This window comes from Babylonia areolata, chromosome 21, assembly GCF_041734735.1.
Source record: "Babylonia areolata isolate BAREFJ2019XMU chromosome 21, ASM4173473v1, whole genome shotgun sequence".
In the NCBI taxonomy this organism is placed as follows: domain Eukaryota; kingdom Metazoa; phylum Mollusca; class Gastropoda; order Neogastropoda; family Buccinidae; genus Babylonia; species Babylonia areolata.
This window is the reverse complement of record NC_134896.1, coordinates 17052913-17075272: the sequence shown is the minus strand read 5'-3', so window position 1 is coordinate 17075272 and position 22360 is coordinate 17052913. Positions and strand designations below refer to the sequence as shown.

The 22360-nt window shown below is 38.2% G+C and overlaps 2 protein-coding genes across 2 annotated transcripts; one reads left to right on the top strand and one right to left on the bottom strand.

Annotated features, from left to right (window-relative positions):
* Nucleotides 1-68: 68 nt before the first annotated feature.
* Nucleotides 69-11437, top strand: LOC143296214 (tryptophan--tRNA ligase, cytoplasmic-like). Its single transcript, XM_076608032.1, has 9 exons — nucleotides 69-203; nucleotides 1528-1692; nucleotides 2469-2577; nucleotides 4121-4240; nucleotides 4625-4807; nucleotides 5671-5878; nucleotides 7579-7752; nucleotides 8988-9128; nucleotides 9813-11437. The coding sequence occupies exons 2-9, from the start codon at nucleotides 1554-1556 to the stop codon at nucleotides 9969-9971; spliced, it is 1233 nt and encodes a 410-aa protein (XP_076464147.1). The 5' UTR covers nucleotides 69-203; nucleotides 1528-1553; the 3' UTR covers nucleotides 9972-11437.
* A 367-nt stretch (nucleotides 11438-11804) lies between these two features.
* On the bottom strand, nucleotides 11805-19746 carry LOC143296213 (leucine-rich repeat-containing protein 73-like). The gene is made up of 5 exons (XM_076608030.1): nucleotides 19377-19746; nucleotides 18133-18293; nucleotides 17069-17292; nucleotides 16283-16495; nucleotides 11805-15740 (listed from the first exon to the last, which is right to left on the bottom strand). Exons 1-5 carry the CDS (start codon nucleotides 19646-19648, stop codon nucleotides 15522-15524), a joined length of 1089 nt encoding a protein of 362 aa, XP_076464145.1. The 5' UTR covers nucleotides 19649-19746; the 3' UTR covers nucleotides 11805-15521.
* Nucleotides 19747-22360: the final 2614 nt, after the last annotated feature.

Here is a 22360-nt window from a genome sequence, read left to right as displayed (position 1 = left end):
GTACTCTTTTTCTTCCTTAAACTGGCCTTATCCATAGTTGTCAGAAATCATTCCTATTATCCAATCAAATTATTTCTTTTACAGATTATATCAATGACATCCAATGAAAATCATTGTTTCGGCAATTCATTTCTGATGCAACTTATGGAAGTCCCGGCACAAGGTACATGTGGGAATAGCTCGTGAATCAGACATATTGTCAGGTGAGGGATTTGTGAAATGTAATATTTTTAAATGCATTCGTTCTGTGTCTTTAGAGTCTGTTCGGTGATCTTCGTCCCGCTGTCATGTGTTTACACACACTGCAAACATACGTGTATACACGCACACATCTGTGCCAAAACACACACATACACACACACACACACGTATTCTATTCAAGTGTACCCAAACCGGGTGATGTACTAAGTTAAACACACCCTGACTCGGTATTTACAGTTTCATACACAGACGCATGCACCTACCCCCCACCCCCACCCCGTCTCTCTCTCTAGTCTCTCTCTTTCTATCTCTCTCTCTCTAGTTTGAAGTAGTTTCAGTCTCTGTGACCAACACTGGTTACTGTTGTCCATTTTTCTATGGAATGTTTATGATCACTGCAATTTACACTGTATGTGTAACTTTACAATATAAAAATCCTACAACTCTCATGATCTATTGCTCGGTTTACACATGTATAACAATCTCCGACAAACTCAGTTTATCAAAAGTGCTTGTTTCTAAAGATAATTAGAACTGTAAATGAGAACTAAATAATAAAATTGTATCAAAATACTGCTGTGTCAGTGTGTGCAAGTTGTGGTATCATGACAAACAAAATGAAGACTTGTATGCTACACTGATAACCATAGACTGAGACTAAGATTAGAGAGACCGTGCTAGAATTCAGTTGATGATGTGTGAACTCCTGCTTGTTACTGTGTCATTATTTATACTGTTAAAAAAAAAGTGTTATAGTCATGTTCCACTATGACCATCAGAACAGCAGAGAAGGTAACTATCTCGGCTAGAATTTGATCATAGTGGAGAGTGTCTTGTCTAAGTTACGTCCCCGCTCTCTTGACCAAGAGGGTTTTAGGACAGTCGGCATTGGGGATGATTCCCAAAGGCCAACAAGCCCCATAAGGCTGCAGTACCAAGAGCCAGTGCAATTTTGCCTTCTAGTTTGAGAGTCATAGTAATAGTCCTTCACAAAAGACAGAGCTGTAAATGATTTCCCATTGCAATAGAGAAACCATTGATAACACATCTCTCACTTTGCTGTCATTTATTGATCATTCCTTATAAACAGAAGGGAAAAAATCCAACTTTAACTACAGTTTTAATTTTACACTTTTTCTTTAGTCAGTGGAAGGAAAACATAGTTTATTAAAGTTTTGAATTTAGTATCACTTTGATTAGTTTGAAATCAAATTACAGGATTTAATCACACTAATTTAGTTTTATGATTTATATTGTGATCTGTTGCCTTCAACTGTTAAAGTATTTTTTGTTTTTTTAATGTACTTTTTATTTATTTGATGTCAGAAAGTGGAGTTGGAAAGAAGGGAGGCATGGCGGCAGAAAACTCAGCCAAAGCTGTGGAAGACATGAAGATTGGAGATGGTGAGGTGGCAGAACAGGAGGACGTTGTTAATCCTTGGGATGTTCAGAGTGCTTCAGATAAAGGTGTTGACTATGACAAGCTCATCAGTAAGTATTTGCATGCCTGTATGTATGTAGACTGCAATGTGGTCAAATCAATGTTAATTTTTCAACCCTGATGTGTTTGTGTGGTTTTTTTTTTGTGTGTGTGTTTTGGGTTTTTTTTTTATGTTTTTTTTCTCCAGGTTCTGTGGGAAATGAGTGGTTTAAGTTATTTTTAGCCCTGATACAGCCCTTTGTGGTTGGTTAGGCTTTAAGCAACAGGTATATAAAAATAAAATACAAAAAATAAATGAATTTTTTAAAATGTTTTCTTTTTTAGTTAGAATTTAGATTGACTTTAGACTTGCATTCACATGTACTAATGCATACATCTCTAGATATGAAAATAAACATGTTTTTTTTTTTTTAAGAGTGTATGAATTAATCAAATGCATGTTTGTGTGTGCTGTATATAACTATGTGTGTTTCTTTATTATATATCTTTTACTATAATTATTATGTTTATTAATATTATGTTTATTATTTTTTCATCATTCAGTAAACATGAACTTTTCACTAGGTGGTTGAATTGCTTTATCAGGGAGATAATGAAATGACTACTGGAATTATTGTATAGCAATTAGCATTAAAATCAATTTCTGGAATTTTTCACTCTCGTCATATCATTCATTGTATGCGTTTGTTTGAGTGTAAGTGTGAGAGTGTGTGTGTGAATGAGTGTGTTGTTTGTGTGTGTGTGTGTGTGTGTGTGTGTGTTAAATGTGATTGAAGGTGATAAACATATTTTTGATTAAAAAATTACCTTTTTTTTTTCCTGACAGCACGCTTTGGTAGCAGTAAAATTGATGATGCACTTATTCAACGGATGGAAAAAGTGACAGGCAAACCTGTTCATCACTTTATTCGACGAGGAATCTTTTTCTCACACAGGTACATTACAAAGGGAATATGTGAGTGTGCATTTATAGAATTATTAATGAAATGAATCAGACACAATATAGATGATAACACATACATGCTGAAATACACATGAGTACACTTTGTTTCTCATTCTCTGTCTCACTTTTTCTCTTTATCTTTGTCCCTTTCTCTTTCATCACACACACTCACACACACACACACACACACACACACACAGAGTGGTAAACACACAAACACACTTTCTCTCTCTCTCTCTCTCTCTCTCTCTCTCTCTCTCTCTCTCTCTCTCTCTCTCTCTCTCTCTCTCACACACACACACACACACACACAGTGGTAAACACACAAACACACTTTCTCTCTCTCTCTCTCTCTCTCTCTCTCACACACACACACACACACACACACACACACACACACACACACACACACACACACACACACACACACACACACACACAGAGAGAGAGAGAGAGAGAGAGAACTGTGCATGTGATTTGTAAAACATGCAATTTTTGGTATTATTTTGCTCCTTGTTCATAAAACTGAATTAAATCATACATTGTGTGAACTGTGCAGTGATGGCCTTGTGGGTAAAATGTCTGCCTCAGAAGAGAGAGAATCTGAGAGCACAGGATCAAATCCACACCCGCCAGTATTTTCTCCTCTTCTACTAGACCTTGAGTAGTGGTCTGGGTGCTAGTAATTTGGATGAGACAATAAATTGAGGTCCCATGTGTAACATTCACTTTATGCACATCAAAGAACCCATGGCAGCAAAAGAGTTTTCTCTGGGTAAATCCTGTCAAAAAATCCAGTATGATAGGAAAATAAACACACTTGCAGGCAGGAAAAAAGATGAAAAATAAGTATCACTGCATTGCAGTGACGCTCTCTCTCTCTAGTCTAAGGAGAGCAGCCCAAATTTTACACAGAGAATCTGTTTGACAAAGAGTTCATACAATACAATACAATACAATACAATACAATGCAAACTTGCATGTAGCCGGTGAAGTGATTAGATGTTAAGGTTTGTGATTGGTTGTTTTTATTTTACATTATTGCATGTTAATGTTTTATATAAACCTAGGGTTAGTTCTCAAGGCCTGAGCAGTGCATTGAGTTTATCAGATATGCTTACCATCCCAGTGCATTTGGATTTGCCCTAGAAAAGACTATATAAAAAGATAGAATGTGTCCTGGAAACACAAACTTTTACAGCACATATGAATATATTGGTGAGAGTGTAGGTGCCTTACTGAGTGAAAAAACCCCAAAAGAAATGCACAGTTAATTACCCCTGATTATTCCTATATGTCCCAGATTCTTGTGGCCCATGACCCTAAACTTAATGCACGGGTCAGGCATCCGCTTCTTTAGATTTATTTAATGGGAAAAAAAGATACACACACACACACACACACACATATATATATATATATATATCAGATATATAGTGTAGCATATATATCGATCAGTCGGCACACTACCTTGAAACTGAAAATTTACACAATTCCAAGACATGTTTTTTGTTATGTGTGTGTTTGTTTTTCAGAGACATGCATGCTTTGTTGGATTTATACGAGAAAAAACAGCCTTTCTACCTGTACACTGGTCGGGGGCCTTCTTCAGACGCCATGCATCTGGGTCACTTGGTGCCCTTCATCATGACAAAGTGAGTTATTTGAGTCAAGTTGTTTCTTTATGTTTCTTCATTGCGGCTGCACTGCAGTTTCTGTGGACCTTCCCCCAAACAGCTCAGTCCACTGCCAAACCCATACTTCATACACAAAATGCACACAGTGTCATCAAAAACATGAAAACACTGATGAACAATATTTGAACAATTTATAGGCTACGCTGAATTAGAATATAACTGATTGACAAAGAAACTGAACATAACCACAACAGTACGGAAATATCCGTACCTGGTTTGAGGGAAGCAACTGGATGTTACAGATGAATTAGTGTTGGTGGTACAAAGTGTTAAAAGATTTCAAAAAACATTTTTTAACAACTACAAATCAAGAGTTTGTGTAGTGATTGTGTTCTGTTTCAGGTGGCTGCAGGATGTGTTTGACGTTCCCTTGGTGATCCAGTTGACAGATGATGAGAAGTACCTGTGGAAAGACCTCACAGAGGATGAAGCTCATGCTCTGGCTTACGAAAATGCCAAAGACATCATCGCCTGTGGTTTTGAGGAGGATAAAACATTCATCTTCAGCGACTTTGATTACATGGGGTAAGTAAATTTTGTTTTGCTTGCTGCTCTTTCTCTTTTACAGCAACTCTGGTATTTTTTGTCTTTTGTTTGAGCGTGTAAGTGTAGTTGTTAGGTTTGTTTTGTTTTGTTTTAATGTCATGTTGCCAATAATTGTATATGACTTACTTAACGATTATTCATGTGTGTCTGTCTAGAAATAGCTGCTTAAGTTCAGAAAGGTTTCAGAAAACTCAAAATAATGTCACTACAGGGTGTATTTTGAATAGCTGCTTAAGTTCAGAAAGGTTTCAGAAAACTCAAAATAATGTTACTACAGGGTGTATTTTGAAGACAAAATGTTTCATTACTCATGCTGTCTGTTTACTATTAATCATTACCTGTCAAAGATCAGAGGAGAAAACAACAAAATACATGCACTAAAAAAAACAATTAATCTTTACTTTACTCTGATGGTCAGGTAACACAAAGCATATCCAATGAAAAATCAACAACTGAACAATGTAAACACACACACAAACATACCCCCCACACCCCCACACACTCACCCACATACACCACACACATAAAAGAATACATATTCTAGAAATGTATACTGTTTTTGCAGAGCAGACATGGGATTCTTCAGACTAGAGTCTGAAATGAGACTAAAGGAACATTTGGCAAATTTTTAACTTTTATGAACAATGGTGAAGATAATGCAGCGATTTGAGACTGAAACAGAAATTTGTCTTGCTTGCAAGTTTTAATTATAGTGTCCCGTATTGTGAATTTTTGTAACCTTTTTTTTTCTTTTCTGTATTGGTGTTAACTGTTAGTGTTCTAGGCCCCAATGCTTTACAAACATTGTTATCAATATTAAAGTCACAGTCTCATCCCTGCAGAGGCATGTTCTACAAGACTGTGTGCCGAATCCAGCGAAGGGTGACCAACAACCAGACTTGGGGCATCTTTGGCTTCAACGGGGAAACGAACATCGGCAAGAACTCCTTCCCAGCCATCCAGGCCGCCCCCAGCTTCAGCTCCTCCTTCCCCGAAATATTCAACAGAAAGACACACATCCCCTGTCTCATCCCTTGTGCCATCGATCAGGTGTGTGTGTGTGTGTGAATGTTTGTGTGTGTTCATGTGTTTGTGTGATGTGTGTGCACTTACATGGGCCTATGTATTTTTGTGTGCATATGTGTATGTGTGTGTGTATGTGTGTGTGTTTCAAACAACAAAAATTATAACCCCCCCCCCCTCCACCCCCCCCCCCCAAAAAAGAAAGAAAAAACTAAAGCAAATGTTCAATGGGTATATATTTTCAAAAAATTCTGTGCTCTTTGTTATTGGAGAAAGACCCATAAAAGTATATATGTTCTGAAAGGTGAATGAATAAAGAATATAAAACACATGATGTTTTCCCATTTTATGTATTTTCAGTGACATGCTGTCGTTTTGAAATCAGTGTTTTGTTTTTTGTCACATTTTCAACTTGTTCATTACAAACATTAGTCAGGTAATTTGCACTAAAATATCCTATTTTCTGGACAAATGGATAATACCTGCACACACAAATAATACTAAAACAATAAAAAAAAAATTAATTAAAAAAAGAAGAGAGAGAGAGACATACACAATGCATTTGACTACTCCAAGTGATAACATGGATGTGGGGCCATGCCCCCTCAGTCTCCACCTCTCTCCTCTTCACCCCTCTCATACGGTCACTTCATTCAGTTCTCATCAGACCGCATTGGCTGAATGCCAAGAAAATCACTCACACTGTGTCCTGCTAATAATTCGGTCACTTTCTGTCCACGGCATCACTCACTGATAGTTGTATCTTTGCCAGTCTCTTCATTGCTCCCTTTATTTTCTGTCAAATCGTTCTATAAAAGTTCATCACTGTCTTCTCCTTCAAATTTATGCTTCAATTCTTTCTGAGCATCAGCTAAACAAAAGCAATCTTGGATGATTTAGTGCACGATGGCATGTCTTGAGCACGGTGTCAGACATTTTGTTGAGCGAGCGAGGAGAGGAGCCAGGCAAACACTGCAGCAGTAAGCCAACCAAATCGTTCAAATAAAGGATAGCCTCATGACGTAGATGGGGTTTCTAGCTATGAATAGAATCTAGAAAATTCCCCAAGCTAATGCTACCAGTACTTTTGTCAACGAACTCAATAGTAAACAGGGAAAAGTCTGAATATTTCGATGACGAGTTATCTCGTCATTGTGGCAGCGAAGCGTACATGCTTGTGCTGACGAGTTACTTGTCATATAGGCAGCCTGTAAGCAGACTTGCAAAAAAATTTTTTTACAATAACAAAATACTCTCAACATCTTCAAACTATCTTTCCAAAAAAGTAGGTATGAAAGGCTTTAAGCCTCACATTTAAAAAAAATGTATGTATTAGATATATTCCAAACTTTTTCTCCACAGTAGCATGTGACATACCTGCAACAAATGTGTTGTCCATAGCAAAGTTTTGAAGAAAAAAATCCATTTTGATATAACAACAAAGAACATATTGGTGGGGCAGTACTGTGGCGATGCACTGTGCCTGAACAGAGTCACCCAAACTTCACACAGAAAAATCTGTTGTGACAAAAGGTTGATCATACAAATACTGTACCAAACAATACAGTATGAAAACGGCTTTCTCATGTTTGAGAGAAATCTGTTTTGACAAAAAGCAGTACAATACAGTGCAATACAATATAATGCCAATACAGTGCCAAACAATACAATACTAAAAAGGTTTTCTCGTGTTTGAAAAGGTTTTACTGCATGTCTTGTTACTTCAGGACCCCTACTTCAGAATGACCCGTGACGTGGCCCCGCGGCTGGGTTACCCCAAGCCAGGTCTGATCCATTCCAAGTTCTTCCCCGCACTGCAGGGACCAAAGACCAAGATGAGCTCCAGTGAACCCACCTCCTCCGTCTTCCTCACAGACACCCCCAAGCAGATCAAAACCAAGGTCAGGAGCAGTGATGTTGTGGCTGAGTACTTTCTTGCAAACTGTTTATCGTTACGTTGGTAGTTACAAACTCTTTCTGATATTAATAATAATAACAGTGGGTATTTAAAAAGTTCTTAGCTTCCTTGCATAGGGGCTCGGAATGCTAACAATTGACATCAGTGTAGAAAAAAGTGTTTTAAAAAACTAACAACCAAACAGTTAACATGTGTAGGAAAAAAAGTGTTAAATAAAACCTAACAACCCAGTTTCTTATTTGCACTGTCTTTGCCAACATTGTACATTGTATTTTGGACAAGAAGTGGTTGATTTTTTTTTGATTTTTTAAATTTTGTTTACCAGATTAAACTATGTATGATTAATGGTGCAAAAGTTGGTGCAGATAAAGATGCCAGCACAGAAAATGTTGGTATGTGGTATACATTTACAGTTTATCAGAAAGCATCTTTTTCTTTAATCTTTTTTATCAGCCAGTCAGTGTGATTCTTTGTGTCAGTGTGTCGCCTGGTATGTTTATTTGATCTGCTAGCTGGTATTCATTTTATCACATTTGTTGAAACTGAATGAATTAGTTTTCAGTGTATGTGTGACTGATGAATGATATCCAGTCAACTTCAAGTTATGTTTTGTACTTTTTTATTGCAGAATTTTTAGACTCTGTTAGGCTGAAATATCTCTTGATGTGTGTCTGTATTGAAAGTGAGACGGAGGACATACTTCATTACTTGTCCTTTGTTTGAATCAAAATTTCAGTCAAAATTTCAGTTTTTGGATGGTCACTGTTAAATGCATTGAGATTGTTATAATATCTGGCGCATGCAGCATTTAGAGTTATTTCCCTTTAGACATGTATCATGGTGTGACACTGCTTTCTTTGATAAGACTCCTCTAGTTATTGGTCCAGAATGCAGACTTCAATCTGCAGGAAGGTCCATTTGAAATGGAAAAGCAGTATTGTTTGTCAGACTGACTAAATAATGTATAGATTATCAAGTCAGTTCAGCCATTTTTCTTCTTCTTTTTTGTCATTATGTTTTTCTTTTTTGACAGTCATCACCTTGGAAAATCACTGCAAAAATGCATGTACCTTAAATTATTAGTTCAGTAATAGTAAATCCAAAAAAATTGATGAACCAAAAATTCAACTTTAGAGGATTTAAAAATGCTGGCTCTGTAATATTTTCCCTGTGGAAATTTTAGACCAAAAAATATATTGTTTGTTTGTTGTCATGTAGATCAACAAATATGCATTCTCCGGGGGGCGTGACACAGCAGAGGAGCATCAGAAATATGGAGGCAACTGTGAGGTGGATGTTTCCTTCCAGTACTTGCGCTTCTTCTTGGAAGATGATGAGAAACTGGAAAAGATTCGCCAGGTTAGTACTAATAGAGGACGTGTGTGTGTGTGTGTGTGTGTGTGTGTCCTTTGTGGCAGTCTGATTTGTTGTTGTTGGGAGGTTTCAAAATGATATATAAATGTACTTTTCTTTTTAAAAAGATCCCAGAAAACTACAGTCCCTGTTGCACAAGCACATTTTTTGTGTTTGTGGGCTGTGACTTAAGTGTACAATTATTCTTACAAATGACTTTTCACATGTATGTATTTTTTGTGTGTGTGTTTTGTTTTTTGGGGTTTTTTTTTTTGTTTTTTTTGCTGGCATTTAGGCTGCATGCTCTGAATTTTGCACTTAACCATTGAAGTATAAATGGTCTATATGCTACGCACTTTAGAACTGAATGCTTATTCATTGTAAATGTGGTAAGGAATTTTTTAAAATTTGATCACATATATTGTACCACTACCAGATTGACCTTGATGTAGCAGAAGGCTTTGTGTTACACATTCAAATATAGCAAGAGGTATCTTAGGCACACAAAATGTAAAACTTTGAGAGAGAGAGAGTGTGTATGCTATAACTGGGAAAAAGTCTCTAACCAAGGATGGCTCTGTTTTAAAAAAAAAAAAATGAACATTGCATGGTAATCTACAGGAGACTGCTCTCAACACTACAGTTTAGTTGTTTTTTTTATCAAACGAGTGATGTTTCTGTGTTCATCAGGACTACACAAGTGGTGAACTGCTCACAGGATTTCTCAAGAAGGAACTGATTGAAGTCTTACAGAAGCTGATCAAAGAACACCAAGAGCGTCGTGCAAAAGTGACAGAAGAGGTTGTGAAGCGATACATGACCCCCAGAAAGCTCAAGTACGACTTCTGACCACAAGTTCAGTGTTAGACATCAACCAACCACAAAACATCATTTTCATATGACACCTCTGGATTTATGTGCATCTAAGTTAACATTTGCAGATGGTCGTGTCACACCTGTTCATTTCAAAACACTGAGAGCCTGCATTCAGCATCTAGATTCGTCAGTATTTTGTTGTTTTTGGATCTGTTGCAGACATTTTTATTTTGCAATAGATGTGGACAGGTGATATCTGGCTGAGGAATCTTTTGCAGTAGAAAGTTATTCTGTCTTCTTTTTGTGTTTTTGATAGAAATGTTGTCATGTATCCTGACATGACAGGCAGTACAATGTTGAGTGGTACTTCTTTGAACATTCAACAGAGATGACTGAAATTTTACAGATGATTTAAAAATATGTGTTCTATATGCTGATATAGTTCATCCGTTTCATGATCCACAACTTAAATGATAAAAATGTGAGTAGTTTGAGAATATTTTCTGTGGTTTAAAATTTTTCTTTAGGGAAAAAGAATTTCCGAGGGATTAAATGTTGTTTATTACTGGGCTCTGTGTGCATGCGTGTGTGTGTTTTATTTATATCCTGTGAGGATGTGTATTGTGTATGTATGCTTACTGAGAGGCAGGTCTGTTGTGTATGTGTCAGATGTATGCATGTGAACTTCCCTCCCAACATACCTTGAAGCAAGATACAAAAATCTGAGTCCCCAAATGGATTTTAAAGTGAGTTAAAGGGGGGGAAAAAAATCAATAAAAACCAGTAAAGAATTCTTGGGCTTTGCCTCTGTGAGAATCTTTCATCATTATTTTGGGTGTGTAATTATTGATTTTCATTACCAGTATGTGTTTGGATATATGTGTGTGGCTCAAGATTACTGCTAGTTTAGATGGTAAATAAAAAAAAAAAATTTAATGTATGTTTTTTTCATTTTAGAAACAGGAAGAATGTAATGGAATTGCATCTTCGGTTTTTGTTTTTAGATCATCTGATATTAACAGAACTTGTATTTGAATCAAGATAGTCATAATTTTTTTAAAGGAGAATTTACATTTTTTAAAAAGACCTTGTTTTATTCTTGATTTAAAAATCATAGGATAAAATGTGATTTTGGGGCTGGGTGTTTTTACTTAACTGAATTTTGTTGCTGAATTTTTAGTTCGGCTGTGTGTGCGTATGGAGTCATCTTCTGTTCTTTTTTCTTTTCTTTTTTTGGGGGGAAGAGGTCCACTTCACATTACTTTGTGTTTCTAGGTAGCATGTTGAATTTGAGTTTTCCATCAAAAATCCACCTAACTTGTCCAATATTAAGTCAGTCTGTCAGGAATGGATGTGGAATGGTGGATTAAAATAATGCAGACATTTAATTCTTTGTTGTTGACTGTGTTAACATTGTGATTCTTTTCCACAGGTTTCTTTGAAAAGTGGAAATAAAACATCTTTCTATCTCCAAAACGTACACATCTGTGGTGCCAAAACTAAGCAGTCTGCTTTTTTTTTTTTTTTTTTTTTGGTGGTGGTTGAAAGCCATTGTGCAGCTGTTAGACAATGATTGGAAGGCAAAGAACTGAATAAAAATTTATTTAATCAGTATTGCCACTGCAGAAATGTTTCATCCTAAGATACGCCAACCCAGATTTGAGTGAACTAAGGCTCAAATGGGAAGACTCTGACTGCTCAGTTATGTGTTAATTATTCTGTGGGTACTACATCTTTGAGAGCATTTATCAGAATTTTGTAATTAAAACCGCACTTGTTCTTATCTATCAAACTATGTTAGAATCATAATTTATATTATGAAGAAAAGGAAATTAAGAGTACAGCCCCTGTCATGCAGTCAAACTAAAAAAAAAAAAAAAGATTGGTTGTTATAGTATTATTGATTTCATCATCACTAATTATCATGAATATTACATGCAGACTTCACAGAAAGTGAAGGACCACTTCATAAAACTGGTTTATTTTCATAAAATGGCACCCCCCCCAAAAAAAAATCAAAAGATGATTTAAATCGTGCAAGCTTCATATGGTCCACTTCTGGCCTGTCTCATGAACAGCTAGAAATACATTTCAAAAATTGATGTTTGAGCCAAAAGTACTGTTTACAGTTTACATTTACTCATTGGTTAATGAACAACAGCTGTGGTTTTTTATTAAAGCACCTCCAGTTTTGAGTGGTGTTCATTACATTGACTGCACACACCACTGTTTGCCGGAAATCATCATCATCTCACAATGCCGCCCCCCAAAAGTAATGCAAGTTCGCAAGTGATCTGTAAAATTTTGTGAACCTTGTAGATACAGAAGTGACCCTTGCCAGAGGCTTTTTCATCTAAGTAATATGCAAGTGCTTACGAACACACATACACTCACAAGCAGCAAATAATGAATGGAATGAAAAGAATGTAATTTTTCAAAATGATTTATCTGGCCACTGCAACAAGTGATGACAGGTTATCTCTCGGGTAAGAACATTGTGACTTTCCCATGTCCTCTATTTTCTCTTGACTCTGACTGATGCTTGCAGCTTCACAGTACTACTTCCAATGGATAAAAGTGATGCAAGACTCTGTCTTGGTACAACCTGTACAATCTTTGTTTGATAAAACTGCTGCAAGATTCTATCCTGGTATAACCTGCACAGTCTTCATTAAAGTGCTGCAAGATTCTATCCTGATACATTCTGTGCATACAATCTTTGTTTAATAACCTGGAACAGCAATAACCTGTACAATCTTTGATAAAACAGCAGCAAAATTCCATCCTGGCAAAATATGTACATACAATTCTTGTTTGACAAAACTGCTGCAAGATTCTGCCCTGGCAAAACCTGTACAATCTTTGTTTCATAATACTCTATCCTGGTACAATCTTTGAAAAAAGTGTTGCAAGATTCTATCCTGATATAACCTGTACAATCTTTTAAAAAAAGTGCTGTGAATTCCATCCTGATACAATCTGTACATACAATCTTAATAAAACTGCTGCAAGGTTCTATCCTGGCATAACTTGTACAATCTTCGTCTTCGTTCTGTGAAATAAAACGGACATCTTTTTCTTTTTTTTGCAACACTACAAAGAAAACAAATACAGTTCAATTTTGGTACATTCTGTACAATCCCTGTTTAGTGAAAAACAACATAGAACAATAAGTGGCAATTTCAAAATAGCATGAAATTATTCATTCACTCTTTTTGACATACTGAAAAATCTGCTGATATGTTATGAGGTAACTAACTGGAGGTTCCACAGTAGAACCTTTGATACAAAGGTATCATTAAGAACTGAACATGAAGTTAGCACAGCACTGTGCCATCACAGCCAGGCTTATAATTATAAACATGCTTTATTTCATCTTAGATTCTCCCGCATCACTGGATGCATGAGGCAGTCAAAATGCTCTTGGCTCAGCGGTACTGATGGATGCTCCAACACTCGGCTTATATCACAGATTGACATAAGTTTACATTTGGGCCAACAGCAAAGTGAGAGCTGTATTATCAATGCTTTCTCCAGTCAATGGGAAATCATTTACAGCTTAGTCTTTTGTGAAGGACTATGACTCTCAAACTAGGAGGCAAAATTGCACTGGCTCTTAGTGCTGCAGCCTTGTGGGTTAGTTGGCCTTTGGGAACCATCCCAACGCCGACTGTCCTAAAACCCTCTTGGCCGAGATAGTGGGGATGTAACTTGGGCAAGACACTCTCCACTATAATCAAATTCTAGCCCAAATAGTCGGAACAGCAGTTGCCTCCTCTGCTGTTCTGATGGTCATAGTCGGACACGACTGACTATCATATATATATATTTATATATATATATATATATATATATATATACTGATAGATGCTATAGCAAAGTAGTTAAAACGTTGAACTTTCAATCTGAGGGTCCTGGGTTCGAATCTTGGTAATGGTGCCTGGTGTAAAGGGTAAAGATTTTTCCAATCTACCATGTCAACAAATGTGCAGACCTGATTGTGCCTGAACCCCGTTTGTGTGTACACGCATGCAGCAGATCAAATATGCACATTAAAGATCCTGTAATCCATGTCAGCGTTTGGTAGGTTATGGAAACAAGAACATACCCAGCATGCATGCCCCTGAAAACAGTATGGCTGCCTTCAAAACAATCATACATGTAAAATGTTACATGTCTGTCTGAGTGTGCATGTGTGCATGCCTGAAATCTTGACTGACACAAGAAATGAATGACCAGCCCCCAATGACAGCTGTCAGTTGGCTCTACCCAGGTAGGCAGCCTGTTGTGCAAATGACCCCATATTTGTAAAGTGCTTAGAGCTTGGTCTCCAACCGAGGATAAGCACTACATAAGTATCCATATCAACACCAACATTCTCGGCCAAACTGCTGGAGTCACCCTATCAACTGTCTGAGGTCTTTCTCCACTGGGCGGCCCCTCGTTGAGTCTTTCACTGGCTTGCTGGTGTCCAGTTCATGGCTTGTTACAATTCTTTTTGAGGGTCACCTTAATACATGTCCCAGCAGCAGCTCAAAGTCAAGCTGTCTTCAAAATTACAAGGATCAACCAAAGTCATGAAATTCAGCCAATAAGTAAACAAAACAAAACAAACAATGTCAGATGCATTCTGTGGTGACAAAACAGCAGTCTTCTCTCAATAATCATTCATCCATGTAAATTGTTACTGCATTACACTGCAGTTGCTAAATGTGTTGTGTGTTCTATAGAAACCTGTTGTGTGTAAAACTGAATTGTTATCAAGGTGATGATGTTCCAGAGAAAATATAACCTTCGATGACGGGAAAAACAACAAAAAAAGCATACTCATCTGGGCATGTAACAGCTTATTTAAACCAAGGATAACACATGATGTGATAAACAGAGGAAAACAAAGATAACGCCTTATGTGATAAACAGAGACAAAAAGCAACAGGTCTGTTCTCTCAATCTAATTTCCATTCAGTAGTCTTCAAAATTATTTTCTTTCTTGTTCTTTTTCTTTTTCTTTTTTTTTTTCTTTTTTTCACTCTCTCTGAATGTGGACGAGATCAACATCATATGTAATGAAAACATTCTGTTTAAGATTCACAGTAAATATAGCAAACATCTACGTATGATGGGCATCACATACTGAACTAAATTTGACATAGAAAAAAGGGGAAAAAAGAGGAAAATAAAATCTAAGACTGAATGAACATGCATGCATATTTGCATGCTCACACACACACACACACACACACACATACACAAAAAACCTGATAATAGTCTGTGAGCATTAAAGACCTGAGGAACTTCATGTGTAGTGATAACAGCGAGATTTGTGCACAACCACAAAACAATACTGTGAATCTGCACCAGGATATGGCAGTGGCGGGGTTAAAGGAAGTTCACAAATCATGCTTTGGTGTGCAGGTGCACACGTGTGTGTGTGTGTGTGTGTGTGTATGTGTGTGTATTGACATTCTTTTGTGTGTGTGCACACTGTGTGTGTACATCGTGTCATAGAACAGGCTCTGACTAAGCATTTCCTCAGGACTGCGCACCATCAGTGAATATATTTGCTGTGAACAGACAAGAAATTCAGGCATAAAAAACTGGAACTTCAGTCAGTTCCTCTCCCAGACTGTCCTCATCATCATCCTTTTCCTTTTCCTCTCCGTCACTCCTTTCTTTTTCCGTCAAGGCCTTGACGTAATTTTGTTGAGTGGCAGAGCCTTGAATTGTTGATGCATCATCTTCATCGTCTGTGTCCTCTTCATCTGTTTCATCAGAACCTGTGGCAGAAGTCTCTTTCCTCTCCTGAAAACAAAGAAAATGGCAGGAAATTTATTCACATTTGTCTCATTCACATAAACCCAGATCATCTGGATGTGGAGTAACATTTTTGCCAACATTTGCCTGGAGAGTGAAACAGCAGTCTCTGTCTGGATGTTGTTGTTTTTTTCTGGTATTTGTTCTTTTCTCTGCTTTTTTTGGTGCTGAATTATGTTTTAGTTTAAAGAGGTAAAAAGTCCCATTATCGTTTATGACCATCAGGACAGTGATTTCATATCCACTGTGTCTAGGGCTCAGCTTAGGAAACTGTGGCCCAACCCTCTCTTTCCACCATTTTAACCTTACTCAACCAAAGTCAGATATCCATTCACACCTGGGTGGAGTGAGGAAAATCAGAGAAAAATGCCTTTCCCATAAAACACAACGCCATGCTGAAACGGGGGCCTTGAACCCTGATCATTAGTGATCAGAAGTCCAATGCCTAACTACTGATTCAGCCACGGCGCCTCCTATGACACAGCTGATCAAGAAAGAGGTCAGCAAAGTACTACAAAAAGCCCTCAGACCTGTGGAAGTGAGGAGCTGTCTGTTGTGGGCTCCGATGTGATGCTGGTCAAGGTCAGGTCAAGGTCTGACGTTGTCGTCTCGCTCTCCGTGTCCATGTGGTTCTCCCTGAGGTAGGTTTTGATGGCGTCCACAGTAGACCTCTTCACCTTGTTCCCGTGCAGCACCACTTTGCTCAGGCCTCCCAGGTGATTCTGCACCAGGTGGAGGAGTAGCTGCACAGTGCATTACATATGATGCTTAAACTCAAAGCTTATAACAGATGGAGAAGTAACTGCACAGTGCATTACATATAATATATAAATTCAAAGCTTATAACAGATGGAGGAGTAGCTGCACAGTGCATTACATATAATATATAAATTCAAAGCTTATAACAGATGGAGGAGTAGCTGCACAGTGCATAACATATAATATATAAATTCAAAGCTTATAACAGATGGAGAAGTAGCTGCACAGTGCATTACATATAATATATAAATTCAAAGCTTACAACAGGTGAAGTAGCTGCACAGTACATTACATATAGTATATACATATACATTCAAATTCAAAGCTTATAACAGGTGAAGAAGCAGCTGCACAGTGCATTACATATACATATATATTTAAATTCCAAGCTTATAACAGGTGGAGAAGTAGCTGTACAGTGCATTAAATACATATTTAAATTCAAGGTTTGTACGCGAATAACATACTTTCGATTCTGAGTACGGAAACTTTCTTGCAAAGAGAGGAGAAAAGGTGACACAGATACAGACGCCAACAAACAGCCGACAGGAACTTACCTGAGCAGTGTGCTCTGTCAGACCACAGCCCTCCAGATCCAGCACCTCCAAGTTTTGGGCAGCAGCCACAGCCACCAGCAGACAGGAGGCTCCGTAATCACCCAGAGGGTTGTAATCCAACATCAATGCTCGCAGAGACGTGCAGTTGGCAAGCGCCATGGAAAGGCGCGCCCAACCCTGCGCTGAGATTCGTGGGTTGGCGCTCAGTGTCAGCTCCACCAGTGCTGGAAAGCAGAGTTGTCTACTGTTCTAACTGCTGTATGTTTAGTGCAAAACTGTTTGATACAGTTACAATAGCAACCATCTGATGAAACAGTGACAGTGACAGGTGCAACAGCAGAATGGCTAGAGCACCGGACTTTCCATCTAAGGGTCCTGGGTTTGAATCAGCGTCTGATGGGTTGAGGGTGGAGATTGATTTTTTTAAATCCCAAGTTTTCAGTATAAGAGCTGACAGTGACATGCTCCTGCTTTTATCTATTTTTGCGTGTATTTTGTATGTATATCATGTATACATGAAGACAATCAGATATGCACATTAAAGACCATGAAATATATGTCAGAGTTTGGTGAGTTATGGAAGTGTACACAATTATACCTGAAGCCCCAGGATGCAGACTCCCCAAAACAGTGGTTGCCTGGCAGGATAAAAACAAAACATGTACATATATCACTGAATGTGGGAGTTTCAGGCTATAAATCCACCAGAAAAAGAATACCATCATTTATACCAAGAAAACTTGTAAAATGTGTCACTGATAAAAAAATAAAAAGATAAATAAATAGAATCTAAAAATACAACAACAACAACAACAACAAAAAAGAATAGAGAAAGTAGAGTGGGAGGAACGAGATTTTCACATGTTTCAATAAAATCCACTGATTATCAAAGAGACAGTCAAAAGAATGTTGAAGACAAAGCCAATATTCTATTTGAGATTAAATTCAAGTAGCCCACCATGGAAATATTACTAGCATTATACAGATAAAGAAACAACTTATATATGTGTGCAGATCAAATGCTAGTAGCAGGCTTTTATCATTAAAAAAAAAAAAAAGTTCACCTGGCCTGTTCGTTTCCGGCAGCAACATATCGTATAAGACATCAACTGCAACATCACCCAACTGACAGTCACCCACATCCAGGGATACGATGTTTGGATGAGACAGGAGTGACTTTCCCAATAACTGGATTCCATCATCTCCAAGACAGCTCCCATGTAAACTGCAAAAAAAAACACATAAACTGTGAAACTGGTTAGCAATGATTTGTTGATTACATATTCTTTTTCAGTGATGTCAATGAAAAACCGAATAAACTATTCTTCTCTTTTTTTTTAAATGAACAATAACATATGTGCAGAGGATTATAGGAAACCTGCATTCCACATGATGGCACTAAAAAGTAAACTAGAAAGGTAGACAGGTATGTTCCAAATTGCACTGGAAATAGAAAGTTCATTTCAGTCTCAGTTCCAAGGAGGTATCAGAGCATGCAGACTAATCCATATAAGCTACACCGTATCTGCTTAAAAGGGGAAAAAAAGAGTTTATGCCTGACTTACACTAAAACCCAACATGCTAGTCAGGCCTTGGGAACCTTCCATAAGTTTGTACAAAACATAAAACATGAATAAAAACTACAGAAATAAAAAGATCCTGCACACACACACACACACACACACACACACACATGCCTCAGTTGCTGAACCATATCACCTTCATCCAAACAAGCATGTTTTACCAGGTGCATACAGGAATATTATATTGGTAAATCATAACATAAATAAATGATACCCTGATGATGTGACTTTATATACTTTATTGACATTCTTTTACTTTTTTTTCTAATAACAATCATCCATCACTGGTTCATTCAACTTATGCCACACACAGCTATACCACACCCTCTACCTCCCATTATCTCCAAACACACACACACACACACACACACACTTTTTCGATCCATGCATCAGGATCAGGATAGGTATGTCACAAGGGCCAATATGACCAGCATCACAATGGACTTGGGAGAGCACATGCAAAACAAGACAAAAAAAACAAAAACAAATAAACAAAAAACCCCAACAACTACTGTTAATGATGGAAAACAGTAGCTGGCAGGGAACTATTGATGGCCGCCTTGAATGCTGCCATCATCCCTGCACTCACAACCCTTTCCTCTAGCTGATTCCATTCTGCACTTTCTTTTTCTCTTTTTTTTTCTTTTTTTTTTCTTACAAAAAAAATGAGTTCTTTGGCTGGTCTGTGTTACTGAATGGAATGACAATCCGAAACATGCGCTTACTGCAACCCAGTCAACGTCTGGTTTCTGGCCACGCAGACAGACAGCTGCTCTACATGTCGGGGGATCCTCAGCATTCCCACGTTCAGAGTCAGCTGGTGGAGCGAGCGACATGATCCGGCCAGTTTCAAAATCCTCTGCAAATCAGTATCATCCAGCGTGCATTCTCGCAAACACAAGAGACGCAGCTGATGTTTCTTGAGAGCTTGGCAAATTGTGACTACATCTGCCTGTGTAAGAACTTCGTTCTCCTTCTGTATGTTATCTTGTGCCATTGTCGGGGAATGGCGTTTTGAAAGATCCGCATTCGATATTAATGAGCACTATGCAGCATTCTTCGAAGTATGGTCGCCATCTTGTCTCGTCTCCAAAACATAACAGGCTCGCAGTAAGTGATGGGCGCTATATTTATTGGTTAACTCATTTAGGTCTCAACAGCATACCGACTTACCCTCTTTATTTGTTCATGTGACATCATTTGTTTTATTTTCCCTCAAGGCCTGACTAAGTGTAGGTAGGTCCGGCCGCAATGTAATGCTGTGCAACTATGGCTGACGAATCGTATTTTTATCGCTTTTCACTTCGCCCTAGCAACTGAAGGGCAATACTGCTGCATACATCGAGCTGAAAAATATAATTATCAGAAAATAAACCCACCTTTTGTTCTTTCCTCTCAGTGTGTGTGTGTGTGTGTGTGTGTGTGTGTGTGTGTGTAAGACAGTGTGAGTGAGCTGGGGAATAAAATCAAAATGTGACAAGCGTACTTGGGGAAGGGCGATGAGGTGGGGGAATTTGAATGGGCGTCTGTGTGCATGCATGGATGTATGTAGGGGGTGGGTGGGGGATACACGTCTGTGAGTATGTGTGTGTGTTAAAACATTTTTTGAGATATTGATATTATTGAAATTTGGTAAAATGATTTGTTAAATATGTTGTTTAAATTCACATCATTGGGGGTTTTTTCTTCTTTTTTTCTCAAACTTGATTTTCTTTGTGTTGCTCAGTTAATATTTATTCAAATGGTTGCTAAAATGTCAGTACAACAGAAAGTTAATCTGACAATAAATGGTTTCAGTCAGTCAGAAACTGATCGCCCGAAGTGGAGTGACCTTTCGCTTTTCAAAACTTAGCGCGGTAAAAGAAAGCCATTTTGCCGACGTCTGCTTCTGTCTGGTCTGAGAGGGTTGGTGTCAGTCAAAAATAGGTTGCGGACATTGGTCCTTATAACCAATCAACTTAAGAGACCTATCAAATAAAAGATCACGTTCTCTACTTTTACGCCGTGGGCTAAGTTTTTAATTGATATACTGATTTTACTCGATTTATAAAAAATACGTGGCTCAAAATTTACCGTATTTTTCTTGACGCTCAACAGCACTTCCAAACAAAATAGCTGAATCTTACTACAAACCAACCACTGAAAAGTTCATTCTTCCATCTTAAGTTAAAATGCTTTATAAAATGACCCGAAAGCTTTTAAGGAGCAGCCTCTGTTCAACGAAAAAGTGAAGACCTCGTATTTTTTATACCGTGACCACTGATGAACTAGATCTATTTTCATATCAGAGGTTTCAATACCCGTGTAGCATTACTACAAATATTGTGGTATAACGTCGCATGCGTTTTGGTTACTGTTTCAGTATTCAGTTTTCATGTTACTTTTGATTGGAACCGGAAGTTATTGATATAGATTTCAGTTGAGTTGACCCTGACAGTCAAGGATGGTTTGATTCTTGATAAAAGAATCTCAGATGTTACCTGTTTTCATGTGCTGCTTCAATGGTGACCCCGACGTGATTACAGACTCAAATAGTGACCACACTGTAATTTTATGCAGTTCCAGACACTCATAATACGTCAGAAGCCATCTGTCAACTCGCTGACGCTATATGGACAACAAACGCTCGCACAAGCAGTGCAAACACAAAAAGATTTACCACCCCCTACAGTGGCCGCTGTTGCTTTCAGAGCTCCACTATTTTGGACAACTAATGGCAGTGCATGGTTTTTACGTTTAGAAGCTTCATTTGCCACTCATACTCCGCCCATTACAAATGTCCTTACCAAATTACATCATTTTGTTCAGCTTCTGGATTCCGCAACTTCCCGGCGTATCCAAGCAGTCATTGAACACCCCCCTGCTTCTCAGAAGTATGAGGCTATCAAGGCAGCGCTCCAAGATGCATATGAAGCAAAACAGTTTCAAAAAGACACTGCACTATTGAACATGCACGGTTTAGGGGACGGGCGTCCCTCCGCAGAAATACTTCTTCAGTATATGAAAACAATGAATTCAGACCCTCAGACCCTTTTTCAGGCCCTTTTCCTGAACCAACTTCCCCCAGAGGTGCACTGTATCTTGACACAAACCCCTGAGTTTGACCTTGACACACGCAAAGACAGCAGACTGTATCATATCCTTGAAGTTGATTACCAGCACCAGTTTCTGTGGCAGCAACTTACCACCAGAATTTTACCGCCTCGATGGATGGACATGAACAACAATTTCAATCTTGTCAAGACACAAACCATCACAACACAGCTGCTGCCGAGTTGAATGCCTTAATTAAACAGAAGTTTCCAACCAAATCACCACCAGACAATGAACAAAATACAGACTGCTACTGCTCCTTTAGCCCTGTGTAAATATCATTCAAGGTTTGGTGCCAATGCTAGATGCTGTGAAGGCACAGTTTTCAGACGACCTGTGCCATGACTCCAGCACAATCTCAAGGGAAACGACAAGATAGCACAAATTCAAATGTACAGCTCCACAGGCCTTTGCAGTCAATACTGACACCGCTGATATAACAGATTTTCCTCAAACATCAGTGGTCAACATCAGCACCATCACAGTTCCTCACCTGTCAGGTCAGTCTTTCTTTGTCAACACTGGAGCTGAATAATCTGTTTTTCCAGCAACTCCAGTGGACTGCAAAAGAGCTCATGGACCCAGCCTTGTTGCAGCAAATTGTTGAGCCATCCCA